Source organism: Lycium ferocissimum, chromosome 2 (genome assembly GCF_029784015.1).
Source record: "Lycium ferocissimum isolate CSIRO_LF1 chromosome 2, AGI_CSIRO_Lferr_CH_V1, whole genome shotgun sequence".
In the NCBI taxonomy this organism is placed as follows: domain Eukaryota; kingdom Viridiplantae; phylum Streptophyta; class Magnoliopsida; order Solanales; family Solanaceae; genus Lycium; species Lycium ferocissimum.
In genome coordinates this window covers 8,259,788-8,275,626 of record NC_081343.1, presented here as the reverse complement: position 1 = coordinate 8,275,626, position 15,839 = coordinate 8,259,788, and the positions used below count along the sequence as shown (strand labels likewise).

Sequence of the window (15,839 nt, the reverse complement as noted above, 5' to 3'; positions counted from 1 at the left end):
ATATCCTCCAAGGTCTGAATGGTACGTTCGGCTTGCCTATCAGTTTGCGGATGAAATGCCGTGCTGAGCCTTACTCGAGTACCCAAACCTTCTTGGAAGGATTTCCAGAACTTAGCTGTAAATTGTGCTCCTCTATCTATGATAATGGATATCGGAATACCATGGAGTCGCACAATCTCCTTGAGATACAACCTTGCATAATCTTCTGCTGAGTATGTGGTTCTGACAGGAAGAAAATGAGCTGCTTTCGTGAGTCTGTCCACGATCACCCATATGGAATCATATTTACCTCGGGAGCGGGTAACCCCACAATAAAATCCATGTTGATCACTTCCCAGTCCAAATAGGAATTTCCATTGCTTGAATAATCCTCCCGGCTTTTGATGTTCGATTTTCACTTGCGTTTGGACATTGGGCTACAAATTCTGCTATGTCTTTCTTCATTCCATCCCACCAATAAATTAACTTGAGATCATGATACATCTTTGTCGTTCCTGGATGAATAGAATACCGAGAATAATGAGCTTCTTCTAAAATTCGGCGACGTAATTCTGCAACATTCGGAACACATAGTCTGCCTCGGTATCTAAGAATTCCATCAAATGGAGACTTCTCCTTGTCATGAAATGTGTCTCTATAATGGCTCAACTGAGGATCTTCATATTGACGCTCTTTCACTTCCATATTCAAGGACGAAACTGTGGGATTATTAATGCCAATCGCTGCACTACGTGAATCAATTAAACGTACTCCAAGATTAGCTAGTTAGTGGAGCTCATGAATTAATTCTTTCTTTTTTGGAGGAACTTCACACAGGCTGCCCATCGATCGGCGGCTAAGTGCATCAGCTACTACATTTGCCTTTCCGGGGTGGTATAAAATATTCACATCATAATCTTTCAATAATTCTAACCACCGCCGCCGCGATTCAACTCCTTCTGTTTGAAAATGTATTGAAGACTCTTGTGATCTATATAGATATCAACATGCACACCATACAAGTAATGTCTCCACATCTTTAATGCATGAATAACTGCAGCCAATTCAAGATCATGAGTTGGGTAGTTCTTTTCATGTTTCCACAGCTGTCTCGAAGCATAAGCGATGACTTTACCGTGCTGCATCAATACGCATCCTAACCCAACACTAGAAGCATCACAATACACAACATAACCATCTGGCCCTTCTGGGAGTGTTAAGACTGGAGTCGCAAGTTAACCGTCCTTCAACTCTTGGAAGCTACGTTCACAAGCATCATTCCACTTAAATTTAGCTGACTTCTGGGTTAGCTTCGTCAATGGGGCTGAAATAGATGAAAATCCCTCTACGAACCTTCTATAGTAACCTCGCAATCCCGAGAAAAACTACGGACCTCGTAGGCGTCGTAGGCCTTGGCCAAGTCTTCACAGCTTTAATTTTCTGAGTATTAACTCTAATGCTATCATCTGAAATAACATGACCCAAAAATGTCACAGAATTCAGCCAAAACTCGCACTTTGAAAATTTTGCATACAATTCCCGAGTTTGAAGAATTCCAAGAACAATACGTAAATGGTCTGCATGTTTCGATTCTGTGCGAGAGTATACCAGAATATCGTCAATGAATACTATTACGAATAAATCCAAGAGAGGCCTGAATACATTATTCATCGTATTCATGAACACTCGCCGAGCATTAGTTAACCCAAATGACATCACTCGAAATTCGTAATGGCCATATCTCTTTCTCGAAAATGTTTTGGGAATGTCTTCTTCTTTAAATCTCACTTGATGATAACCTGACCTCAAGTCTATTTTGGAAAACCACTTGGCACCTTGTAATTGATCAAACAAATCATCAATCCTGGGGAGAGGATATTTGTTCTTTATCGTCACCTTATTCAACTGCCTATAATCGATGCACATTCGTAAGGAACCATATTTCTTTCTCACAAATAGGACGGGTGCTCCCCACGGTGATGAACTGGGTCTAATAAACCCCTTCTCCAGCAAATCTTTTAACTATACCTTTAGCTCTTTCAATTCTGTCGGAGCCATCCGGTAAGGAGGAATAGAAATAGGCTCGGTGTCCGGTAACACATCAATAGCGAAATCAATTTCTCTTTCCGGAGGAAGGCCTGAAAGTTCATCTGGAAATTCATTCACTACTGGAACAGATTGGAAAGTTGGCGACTTTGCTTCGGTGTCATGAACTCGGACTAAGTGATAAATATAGCCCTTAGCTATCATCTTTCTTGCCTTAAGGTAGGAAATAAACCTACCACTTGGAGATGCGGTATTACCCTTCCATTCAAGCACGGGCTCTTCCGGAAATTGAAATCGAATTACTTTCATTCGGCAATCAACATTAGCATAACATGAGGCTAACCAATCAATACCCATAATCACATCGAAATCTAACATTTCCAGCTCAATTAAATCAGCTTTAGTCTGGCGATCACATATCACAATTATACAATCTTTGTACACTTGTCTAGCTATCACGGGATCACCAACCGAAGTAGACACCTCAAAAGGTTTAATTGGCTCGGGTTTCACCCCAATACGACCAGCAACATATGGAGTAATATAAGATAGGGTAGAACCCGGATCTATCAATGCATACACATCATGGGAAAATATAGACAATGTACCTGTAACCACATCCGGGAAGGACTCAAGATCCTGTCATCCGGCTAAAGCATACATGCGGGGCTGGGTGGCACCTGAAGTAGCTGCTCCCTCTCGGCCTCTACCTCGACTTGCTGGATCTGGGGAGTCTGCCCTGCCGGGCGCACTGAGGAAGAACCAGCCGCTGATCCTGTGGGCTGAACCCTACCTCTACCATACCTCGAGGGACAATCACGCATCAAGTGTCCAGTCTGTCCACAAACATAGCAAGCATCTGTGCCCTGGCGACATGGCCCCGAGTGTAATTTTCTGCACTGGCTACATCGTGGGACTGGTGGTCTCCTCTGGCTATAATCACCCCCAAACTGGGAACCTGATGCTCTCGAACTCTGACCCTATCCTGAAAGGATGGAGCGATCAAATCTCCTTCCTGAAAATCGTGGAGGTGCACTAGTCGCCGACTGGCCTGACTGTCTAGAATATGACTGCCTTGATCCCCCTCTATGATCACTACCTGCTCCCATAGATCTGGCCCTCTTGCTTTGCCCTCTATCAATATCACGATCACCCCTTTACGGATGTTGTTGTTCCTCTAGATTCTGGACATGGGCTTGTATGCGGGAAATATCCATCCCATCTTGCAAAGAAGCCGTCAAACAATCCTTAAATAAATGTGGCCCTAAGCCACTCATAAATCTATGCAACCGATCTCCTATGTCGGCCACCATAATCGGAGCATACCTAGCCAAAGAATTAAATTGAAGGCTATACTCCCGGGCACTCATGTTTCCTTGCTTTAGATTTAGGAACCTATCCGCTCTAGCTCGGCGGATCTCGGGTGGCAAATAGTGGCGGATGAAGGCATCTACAAATTCTTGCCAAACGGGAGGACGCGCATTCTCTTTTCTTAATGATATCCAATTATTATACCATAATACCGCCACATCTCGGAGTCTATAAGATGCCAACTCCACAGATTCGGTTTCGGAGGCATGAATAATCTTCAATGTCCTCAACATTTCATCAATAAAGCCTTGCGGATCTTCATCCGGCTTTGACCCGAAAAACTCCGAAGGATTCAAACTCATGAAATCACGGGCCCTAGTACTAGCTGACCGATCACTTGGACTCGCATTCTGCCGCTGTGCCTGGGCGGCAACTAACTGTGTCAATAGATGAATAGCCTCGGTCACTTGTTGACCCAAAGTAGCCGGTGGAGGAACTGGAGGCATAGGAGAGTCGGAGCTGAAGCTCATTCTTGTTCTTCTAAATGAGGCGGGGTGGAAGAAGCATTAGATGGAGCCTCATTATGTGATTCACCCTCTTCTACATTCATTGGCGGCTCCCTTTCTACCCACCTTTTCATCGTAGTCTTGCCCTTCTGGGTGGCTTTAGCTTTTTCCTTTGGCGGCATTTCTTAAATCATAGCACACTATTAGGGAGGAGAAAATCTTATAACACAGCTCTATCGCACGATCTCTTAAGATTAAAGATGGTCATTTTTCCTAAATGCCCTGTAGCCTCCTGTTTATTAGTGTGGCACGCAACACACCATAAACAAGACTCTACTAGACACGGGTCGTAGACACTTCCTAGGACTGAATTGCTCTGATACCACTTTTGTCACGACCCGACTAGGGGCCATGACGGGTACCCGGGGCTAACCACCGAGCACCACTCATTCTATTACTCATTATAAACATCAAGCATTCATCTATTGATCTTATACTCAAATCGTAGGAAAACCATTTTTCACTTGAAACATATTTACTTTATATACATAAGCCCTTCGGCTATCAAAATAATATATATACATACGATAAGAAAATGTGAGACCATACCACCCACACTACGCATCTACGAGCCTCTACTAGAGTGCTAGACATAGGGACGGGACAGGACCCCGTCATGCCCAAAACATATACATACACAAAAGAATAAATCAATGACACCTCCGGAACAATGGAGTGCTCTCAGTCAGCTAATAGCTCCTACGAGTCTGGATCACCTCCCTGTCTACTTGTGGGCATGAACACAACGTCCAAAGAAAACGGACGTCAGTACGAACATTGTACTGAGTATGTAAGGCATGAATGAAATGAACATAATAGAGAAATCATAAGATATAAAATGAAGATATAACCTGCGTAACTTTTATAGTGGATACATTTCATACATATATCATATAGAATCATAGTACATGTTTCATCATAGCGCATACATCATCGTATCATATATATATCATCATTGTTAACCCGCGTCCGGGTAACCATCATATGCCGCCCACTAGTGGTGTCATGCTCGGCCCTCTAGGCTCGGTGTAAACATAGCAGCCCGCCTTAGCGGTGACATGCCCGGCCATCTAGGCACGGTGTAATCGTATGCAGCCCGCCACCGCGGTGACATGGCCGGCCATTTAGGCGCGGTGGAATCGCATCGTCATATACTCATCATAAACTTAACATTATTATACATTTCATAGGGGCAAAAGTCATAGATAGCCCCCTAAACTTTGCCACATTTTCCTCTGGGGTACCTAAACCGAGGGTTGTACCTATTGGGTACCTAAAACAGTCCGAATTTGTATCACATAAATACTTTTTGCTGATGTGGCAAAAAAAGTGAAATGCACTCTCCTTGAGCGCGTGAAGTACTCTTCAACACTAATTTTTTTTTTTTTGGTTGACAACTTACCTCTTTTAAAATATGACTTAAATTAAAAAAAAAAAAAAAAAAAAACTAAAAGCTGGACAGCCCAGCCGTCAGTCACCTCCCCTCACCCCTCTTCGTCTTCTCCATCACTGCTTCTCTTCTTCAATTTTTTTTTTGTTCTTTTATTTTTTGTTTCTTTTGATTCTTTCTATAAAAATAATTTGTGAATTAGATGTTTCTTTTGATCACCATTTTCTTTATTTTTTCTAAATCTAAAAAGCACCATCACCATCACCATCTTGTTCACCGAAAAAAATGGAGACTCACCACCGTTAGCACTCTTTTTTTTATTTTATGAAGTGTGTTTTCTCACCTTTCATTGATTAACTTATATTTAATAAGAATTTTAAAGATTGAAGGACCATAATTTTAGTGGTGGTCCAGCGGTGGCCGTTGCCGGATTCGACGGTGAAGAAGTAAAATGGGATCCTAAGGAGAGGGGAGAGAAAGGGGTAGGTTTTGGAAAGGCATTGGTGGACCTAAATGAAGGACGAAAAGGGGAATAATTGTTGGTGGGGTAGGCGGATGGCTCCTGGGGGTGGGGGGACGCGGTTGGGCGTGGTGGTGCGGCGACCAATGGTGGGGGTAGCGGCTGGAGATGAAAATGGGGGGGGGGGGAGGGGGGAGGGGGGCGAAGTAGATGAAAATGGGAGGGGGGTACGGCGACCGGAGATGAAAAGGGGGAGGGGGGGCGCGAAAGATATGAAGATGGGGGGGGGGGGGGGGGGGTGGTGCGGTGGCCGGAGATGAAAATGGGAGGGGGGGTTGGGGGGCGAAGGAGATGAAAATGGGGAGGGGGGGGGGTGTTGTATAATTTATTTTTTAATTATTATGATGGACCCTGCTGCCACGTGTCATGTTTTCATTTGATAAAGTTGCCACGTCATGGAGAGTGTAATACACTATCCTAATTTTGCTGATTATTGTGAAAAAGGTACCCAATGGGATCAAATTCGGACTGGTTTAGGTACCCAATAGGTACAACCCTCGATTTAGGTACCCCAGAGGAAAATGTGGCAAAGTTTAGGCGGCTATCTATGACTTTTGCCTTTCATAGGCATATCATAAGCTAGACATCATCATACATTTATCTTTAGAACATACATTAGAACTTGGAGGCAACTATGGCTATGTCGGGGTGACATGAGGTCGTGAACACCCGATTACGTTATGGAGTGATCATAATCGTCATATCTCACCTTGGAGGGACTAACAATTTGAGGTGAGTGCACACAAGGAGAAGCATCAATGGAACCATACTTAGGATCATTAATCTCATGGACATCATATATTACTCTAGGATTCTTTATACTTAAACTCATCATCATCATTAACATGCTCGTATCGTATCTCTTTATAGTCATGGACTTATAATTTTCGTTATTTAGGAAGATCATGGAAAATAGGAAGATTCATGCCATAGGAGTCATACCTTAGAAGGAAAGGATTAGCCTCACATACCTTTTTCGTTTAACTATTCTAATGCTTGCTCGTCCTCCTTCAATGCCCACGTTTCTATCTTCAAGAGAATTCGCACTAACATTAGCTAATCGATTATAAGAACGTGCTTGCTAAAGCTAGAGAAAATTGGGCAGCATTTCCTTTGTTTATACAACTTTCCTCATATTACATATCAACTCCCAAACATCCATAACGACTTCACAATATTATAAGCAACAATCATCATTCATCTACATTATCCATATCTCTTAATTTCACTTCAACTTCTCCATAATCATGGTCATAGTTCACTATTGCGTTTTCTCACATATAATACTTATCCCATGTTCTAAATGTCATTCATAACATACTTACAATCACAACATATCAATATTCATGACTCATTCCAACTACCACTCAATATGTCATTATTCTTACATTCATGACCCATTTCCTATTTCCTTCTACAATCCAAGTGTTTCAACTTTTCAATACCTCAAACAACATGGAAATACCATAAAACTCACCTTAGATAATGGAAGAATAAGCCTTGAGTGGAAATACTCTTCTTGCACCAAAACCCTAGTTCGCTTCCATTGAAATTTCTTGGCTTGGACGAACTTTAATGTGTTTCACACACTTGATTTTGTTGGTTTGATGATGTTGATCATCAATTTCTCTTGGGTTCTTGTGGATGAAGAGTGGAGAGGATTCTAGAGTGTTCTTGAGTTGTGAAGAGGAGAAATGAAATGAATTAAATGAGAGAGAGGGTCCTTATATCATTTTAAAATCTGACCCGACACCAATCTACGGACCAACATACGGTTTGTATATTTTATATGCGACCGTATGTCTGGTCCAAAGGAAGACCCTCATTCTGGGCAGAACATACGGCCAAACATACGACCAGTATGTTTTATACGGCCAGTATGTTGGACCGTATGTTGCCTAGTTTTCCGGAATTCGTTCTCGTCGACTCGTTTGATCTCCAATCCTTATGGAACCTTCTTAACACTTGTTTAACACCTCATTAACAATCTAAGAGACGTTATCACTCTTCTCCAAACATCATTAAGCCATCATCAATTCGATACTCGTAAATCTTGCCCGACACACAACATATACCTTGCTTTCCTTAACAACTTTCTTCTTTTACCTCAAATGTCTTTGAAATCTCGATTAGGATCATCAAATGCTATTCCTTACTTATCAAAACATCGTATACGTCATGCCCTTCGTTAGTCTATTCACTGTACATTAACGGAAAATTTCCAACATGTAACACTCTCATCAGAAATGGGGTGAAGGGTAAGAAAGCAGGAGTTACCAGCTCTCATTGATCAAATCCACTTGGTTGGGCTAAGGGATGAAAAAGAAACTTTACATTACATATAAAGTGGGTCAAGCAAAGGTAAGAAGGGTAAAATATAAGCATAATTTGATAGCACTATTACCTCAGTTAATATATAGCGTAATTATTCCTTTAAATAATACTACTAATTACAAAATGAACTTTGATATTGTCTTTTTTCATACTTTGACACTCAAAAACACTTTTAGAAAATTGACCAAATACAATTTATTTATCAAATACTGAGAAATTACTTTTCAAATGAATTGAGCAAACAAAAACCATGGTTCTTCAAAGTATTTACTGGAAAAAAAAATATTTTTGGTAAAATTATTTCTCAAAATACTCCCCAGATCTTATTTGTGGGATTACACTAATATGTTGTTGTTGTTTCTCAAAATAAATAGTTTTGAAAGTTGGGCCAGGCTCAAACACTTCTGATTTGCCTTTGAACTACAGTTTCCTGCGGGTCATTTGCACTTTTAGCCCTACTTTGTGCTGGTCTTTAATTTTTGCTCCTCACAAAGAAAATAAAAAAAAAATCGCAATAATTTGTATTTTCGTATTATAATATCTAACGTGTCATATCCTTGAAGAATTTATACCCCGCTATTACGAGGAAGAAAAGCTTATTCCATCATTTCCGGGGGGAAACCGAAGTCAAGTGAAGTTAAGCCAAGTCTGCTTCGCACCTTTGCTACCGGGCATTCACTGCCAGTCACTCCTAAATCTACCTGGTATGGACTGCTAAATCGATTCCTCTTGGCTTGAAATAAAAGTCCTCTCAGAAGCACGTGTATATTAGTCAAAGATGTAACTTTCATAGGGTTGATTGTAAGTTTGATTTTGAAAGGCAAATAATAAAGACCAGCTCATTTGAAAGGCAAATATTAAAGACCAGCTCATTTGAAGTGCAAAAATTCAAGACCAGTCCATTTAAAGGGAAAACCATGCAATTTCTCATTTTTATGTTCCTTTTCTTTCTGGAATTTATGGCGAAACTTATAAGGAGCCATTCCACAATTTGCAATGGAGAACTCGTGCACAATGAGTTGCAATGGGCCGCTCTCTTATATTGTAACTTATCATCGGTATAGTTTAACCCACTCCCTAATTTGGGTTAAGTTTGTGCTTTGTGTCTTAATTTAGGTAGTAACATATCAAACCAAATGACTATGAAGAGGGTTAGAATTTGAAACTTTGATGAATTCAGAAAGTTTCAAGACTAGGAGTAGGATCATATTTACCGGAATGTTTGCCAAGCTTGCTAAGTTCTACATTTTTACAAATTCTCTTAAAACTAAGTAGATGCACAAATTTCATAATCAGGCAGGTCTGTGGGAAAAGAGAATATATAGATTATGAAGAATAGACTGAAAAACCACTTGTACATTTGACAAATTCTCTTAAAATTTGTGCAAATTACAGCTAAAGCTGTTTGGTTGAACAACTGGAACCTGTTGAGCTATGTGAAGTAAAGAATTAAGTAAATAATGATGATATGAAAATATATGTCCTATCTAGCATCCAACAATGTGATGCTTAATTCATTTCCAGAATGTTCGCCAAGCTTGCTAGATGAACTATTAACTTCACCGAATTGGCTTCTGCTAGAAAAAAAACCTGGCTCTTTAGGTGAGGGCAATGGAATGTCACTAGACAACATCAGCACAACTGTTGACATGCTAGGCCTATCTTCTTGACACTGCTGCACACACAATAGACCTACATGGACCGATCTTTCCAACTCAGATAGGTTGCATGACTCCCTTAGATGTTTAGTTATTACTTCCAAAACCCTGCCTTCTTTGGAGTGCATCCACACCTGAACATTTGATATTGTCAAGTTAGATGCTATAATTTTTACTGACATGAATTTTGCACCGTAAAGATTAGATAAGACGAGTTCCTACATGTCCTAGAAGATTATGATGATGGTCTGGACGGAAGAACCCTCTATTTCTCGTCCCGCTCAAAATCTCCAGTATTAGAACTCCAAAGCTAAATACATCAGATTTCACTGAAAATTGTCCTTCTTCTGCATACTCCGGAGACATGTAGCCACTGTAGAATAATATCAAACAAAGAACGTAAGTATCCTTTTTTTTTTTTTTTTTTTTTTTTAATCAGGAACAAAGAAAGTAAGTAGCTTTTTAGTGGACTGCAAATAGTTCATTGGTTTAAAGATTATTACTATGTCCCAACCACTCTTGTTGTCATGGCTCCAGTCTCATTTCCTCCGAAACTTCTTGCCATGCCAAAGTCAGATATTTTTGGGTTCATATCAATGTCTAGCAAAACATTGCTAGGTTTAAGATCTCTGTGGATTATCCGCAATCTTGAGTCTTGATGAAGATAGAGAAGTCCTCGAGCAATTCCATTAATTATATGGAAGCACTTAGGCCAATCAAGCAGTGACCTCCTGTCTGTATCTGCAAAAATCCAGAGCTTATAATGGGATCCTTTCAAACATTTCAACCTATGATTCATGAAAAGCTAAGTATGTTAATAATTCAGAGAAGTGAGAACCAACCAAAAAGGAACCAATCCAAGCTATTATTAGGCATGTACTCATAAATCAACATTTTTTCTTCTGCTTGAATACAGCAACCAAGAAGCTTCACAAGATTCCGATGCTGGAGTTTGGCAATGAAGATAACCTCATTCTTGAACTCATCAGTTCCTTGCGCTGAGTATCGTGAAAGTCTTTTTACTGCAATTTCTTGTCCATCTTTCAGCACACCCTAGATATCCTCGGGCAATTAGGTCAGAGAGCTTATCTAGATTATTTTACTAAAAAATACTGAGTAAACTAGACCTTGACACCTTTTTAGGTAGCTTATTTGAAGTGGAATTAACTTTTCATCACATTTCTGTTTAGGTTATATAGGAGAATGGGAGATAAATTTTCTTACCGGAACTTGTATTTTCCTTTTAAAGGTTCTGAAAGTTTGTCAATGTTCCATCATACATAATATCTTGAAGATGTTAAGCAGTTTGTTTTGAGAAAAAAGAAAGAGTTGCAATTAACATTGTTACCTTGTAAACAGGTCCAAAACCACCCTCTCCAAGCTTCTTGTTGAGTGAAAAGTTATTGGTAGCATCCAAGATAGTTGCAAAATCAAACAATGGTAAATCTAGATCGTCATCTTTGCTCTCATTAATGTAGACCATTTCAGAGCTTCTCATTCCTCTTCCTGTCAAAACAAGGACTTAATTGGATGGAAAGAGAGAATTTCTAAGATTTACCGTCAATTCAAGCCACTTATTTCAAATTTTAAAGCAGCAAAACATCTGGTTTACCTTCACTGAAACGTTGTTGATTCTGATCCTCCTCCTCCTTCTTCTTCTTATTTTTCTTCTTCTTTTGCCTTATGTACAAGATCAAGCATAGCACTGAGAGAAGACTTAATACTGCCAATGGCAAGCCGATTCTCAATTTCTTTAATTTCTCTTTACTGGAGTTTCCTGGTGATTAATATAAATTCATCTTAGCGTGATAAGTAGGAACCTTTTTTCTTTTCAAATAATGTAGGAAATCCTCTTTGTCCTCCCCCCCAAATTGTTAAGAGATGGACCTTGAGCCTAACTCAACCCGAAAAACTTGCTCCCGTGGTGAGGATTCCAAGACAATATAACTAGACAACAACATCTACTTGTTCATTTTATGACATTTAATTTGGTCTAGAAAACTCAAGACTAACGTAAAGAAGCAGACCTGTAGCTATCTCTGTCTCAGAAGAGTCCAACTTTATATAGATGTCTTGCCCACTAGCACCAAACTCTCTGATGTCCATCAGCTCATCAAACCAGAGCAAGCAGTCTTCATTTGTCCCAGTTATGTCTAGTTTTGCATAGGCCACACATGAACAGTTTCTCAAGCACAATTCCTCGCATGCATTAAGAGTCACTCGACGACTGTACCAGGAAAATCGAGTGTCTGGCAACTTGATGCCCGAATACTTCAAGAATTTAACTTCCTTTTGGCAATTCAACGGTGTCTTTCTGACACAGCCTCCTGACCAATTTTCCTTTGCCCATTCCGTTGGATCTTTGGGTTCAAATTTATCCAAACATCTACAGATTGGAGAGTTGCCGCTGTTGCACAAACCATATGAGTGACACTGGCCATAAATGTCACAATTGTCTGCTGGTGCGTTACCAAAGTTATCCCAATTCTGAGTCTGATTGTTCCATGTTGAAAGCTCTAGAAACCCATTCAGTTGCATCACTACCCTTGCAATGACAAAGCTGTCTTTGATCTCATACGTGAAGTATACTTTCTCAAGATCGGATACAAATATATAGTTATAAGTAGGACTTGGTAGCAGAGATGGTGAATTAGCAAAGGTTTGACCATTCCATGCTCCACCCCTGAAGCGTTGGCTGGTGCCATTCATAAGAAATGGCTGTGGGTATCCATGAGGATCAAATATGAAACTAAACACACCCTTAGAAGGGTCATTTCTGCTCTTCCATGACCAGAGGGAACGGCGAAAACCAGTCTTAAAATCGATCCCAATTTTAACTCCAGGCAAAGCTGTGTCACCAGGATAGTCAAAACTCTGCCACAGGTAATTCTCAGTCGCATCTCTAACAACAAGATTGCCTGAATCCAGAAGCTGTGCTATTGGATTCTGCACCCGTCTGGTGGTGTTGGAGGACCAAACGACACGGCCAGAACTGTTTAGAAGAGTTAGAATTCCCTGTCCTGTAAAATTGAGCGTACCATTTTTATCATTGAGTGGAGTGTCTCGATTAGCAACCCATACCACCGTCCCTATGTTGTTGAACCATATTCCTAGGTATCGTTTACTGGAGGTTGTTTGACCAGGGGAGAAAAATCCCAACTCAAACTTTCCACCTGATGAAACAATGGTTTTTCCATCTGTTAAAGGTTGATCTGTAGGTATGGTATCTGCAGCTCGAGAAAGAATCAAAACAGAAACTATGGAAGACAAGAAGAAATGAATAGTTATGGTTTCCATTGGTTTCTGTTTTACTAAAGGAATTTGCAGAATTCTCAATTTGTTGATCAAGAACTAGTCTTGGGTTATTTATGAAGCATGATAATGTTAGAGAGCATACATGGTCAACGTTACTGAATGCAATTATTTTTTGGCTGAGAGTTGAGACCAACTTGTTGTCAAAGAGTTGAGGCGACGGCTCTGACTTACATAATTGCGTGGAAATTTCGGATATGTCACATGGTCAATATGCCCAGCCACCAAAAAAAATTTCATTTTTTTATTAATAAGCAGTTTGTCAATGGACAGGTTCTAACTTGTCTTTTAGAAATTCCTAATGAGGGGTAACAGTAACATCTATTGACTTGCAAACTTTTCCTTAGACTGATATTATTTTCTTTAGGGTAAAGGTCCAAATTTATCCCCCCTTAATAGTTTCGGTTAAATATAGCCCGTCGGTTATAAGAATGGTCCAAACATGTCCTTATTCATTAACAGGAGTAGCTTTCCAATATGTCAAATTTGCTCTTGAATTATATATGAAATGATTCAAATATGTCGTTGAACTTTGCGAAATTAGCAAATTTATTTTTCTCAGCCACCAACCGTTATCATTCTAAATCAATCATGATAAGAAAAAGTGAGAATTGAAGCAAAAGAACTGAAAAAGTGTAGTGCTTAGATTTTTAGGTGGAAGTAAAAAAATAAAACCTGATTTATCGCATACTTCCTCTTTATTTTATACTGGGTAAAGTTTGGCCGTGCTGTGCACGGGCCCAAACTCAAATACAAAAATTAACATAAATCAAGTTAATTAATAATTTGTTAGGTATGATCAGCAACTTTAATCTCAATTTTAGTTCATGATCATCAAGCAACTAAAGTTAATATTAATGCTGCCTTTTGAGCAGTTTAGTTGTGGAGTTATATTTAGATATTTAAATACATGAATTAGAGTGAAGGTTGAAGACGGAATTGAGAGTTTTTCAACATTTATTAACGGATTATGAAAAGAACTGTTGAACCCTTTTTAGTTTAAACATGCTATATATGTTGCTACATTCAAAACTGTACAGGATTGAAAATAATGTTATGGCTATTTGCGACACTTCCTTATAATTTTAACTTGTGATGCAAACTATGTTATGTAAAAAGTGAACTAAAATAGAATATTTAAAACATAAGAGAGAGAAAATGTTTTAAAAAATAAGCCATCGGGAGTAGTGCATGTATTTGCTCCATTAACAATCAAACTCAAGTGAGGAAATGGCGGGTAAAGGAATAAATATAATAATTATATATCTTCAGATACATCATACAAGATCTATGTAAATTTGCATATAGCAATTCCACATACGTAAAAATTAACATTAAGAAGGAACAGACTTACACTTTATGATTTAGAATTATATATAATCAAAGGATGATGCCAAATTCACGGTAAAACCAAAAAGGAAACTATATATGTCATATAGCAATTTCACATACGTTGATATTAACATTAAAAAGGAACATACTTAACCCTTTTTAATTTAGAAGTAAAATCAGAATACTATATGAAATGTACACGATAAAAAAAAAAAAATGCATACATAAAAAAAAAAGGGAACTACATGTGGCATCATTACTCTGCACGTGGAAGTATTCCAGTACATATATTGTTATGTGCTAATGCAAAAAAGCAGAAGGAATAACACAATAAACGCAAATGAAAAATAAATAAAGTAGCCAAGAGTAAACCATTTAAAACACTTACATGGACCCAAAATGTACAGCAGGTCATTTGAACCAAAAGTAAGTGCCGGATGCACTTGTGACACTGTTGCATATTTTGCACTGTTCAAGACCTCAAATTCTATTTAAATCAATTCCAAAAATTATGAAACTTGGTAGGTTGGTCAAAAACAATAAAATAAATTTAACTAAAAATTAAAAATGCAAAATTGAACTAAAAAGAGAAGAAATATGGATTGCCTCCCATAAAGCGCCACATTTAACGTCATGGCACGACATGAGTTAACTTTACCACTTTTCTCTCCATTTAGAAGATATGAATTTGCGCCCCAACTTTGAATCAGGATTCCTGCTATGCTCTTGGGGCTGTGGTACAAAAGCGAAGAGGCCAACTCTCGGGTGTCGCATTTTGCACTTTTTGGCCTTTAAATGAGGCATGTCATTTTCTCTTCTTGGCATAGCAAATTTCAAAATAAAACATATTGGTTTTCATTGCCAAATTCCTCCATAAGCTCGGGTGGTTCAATTTCCATATCACCTACCAAGCATAATGTTGAAAAATGGTCAGAATGCGGTCCAATACGCTCAAATTTCAAACGTGCCTGAATTTTGACATCCTTACCCAAAAATGCACTAGAGTCTTCAAAAATTATATTATGAACTTTTCCCTTCAACTCTAGTATCATTTCATCAATCTTGGCATCATTCCTTAAAGTTTGGTCGGTTGGTTTGCAATCCACCATTAGCTCTTGAAAATCAATCTTGACCTCTTCTTCATTGGAAACCGACTCAAAACTACTATTCACGGACCTTTGATATTGAGCATCACATGCTTCAATTTTTTCATTCAAATCGGTCTTCAATTCTCAGATAGCAATTTCAAGCAGCTCTACTTATTGACTTTTCTCAACATGAATTTTTAGAAATCTTCCATCATTCGTGAAATGCCTTCACGGTGGTCCCCATAGACTTCAGGTTGTTGAGCTTGATTCATTAGCCAATCTTGGCTCAAAAATTCCACTTTG

General features: G+C 39.1%; 1 protein-coding gene across 1 annotated transcript; it reads right to left on the bottom strand.

The window, feature by feature from the left end:
• Nucleotides 1-9,447: 9,447 nt before the first annotated feature.
• On the bottom strand, nucleotides 9,448-13,249 carry LOC132033520 (G-type lectin S-receptor-like serine/threonine-protein kinase At4g27290). Its single transcript, XM_059423519.1, has 7 exons — nucleotides 11,832-13,249; nucleotides 11,417-11,581; nucleotides 11,153-11,310; nucleotides 10,647-10,857; nucleotides 10,308-10,545; nucleotides 10,027-10,177; nucleotides 9,448-9,938 (listed from the first exon to the last, which is right to left on the bottom strand). Exons 1-7 carry the CDS (start codon nucleotides 13,099-13,101, stop codon nucleotides 9,630-9,632), a joined length of 2,502 nt encoding a protein of 833 aa, XP_059279502.1. The 5' UTR covers nucleotides 13,102-13,249; the 3' UTR covers nucleotides 9,448-9,629.
• Nucleotides 13,250-15,839: the final 2,590 nt, after the last annotated feature.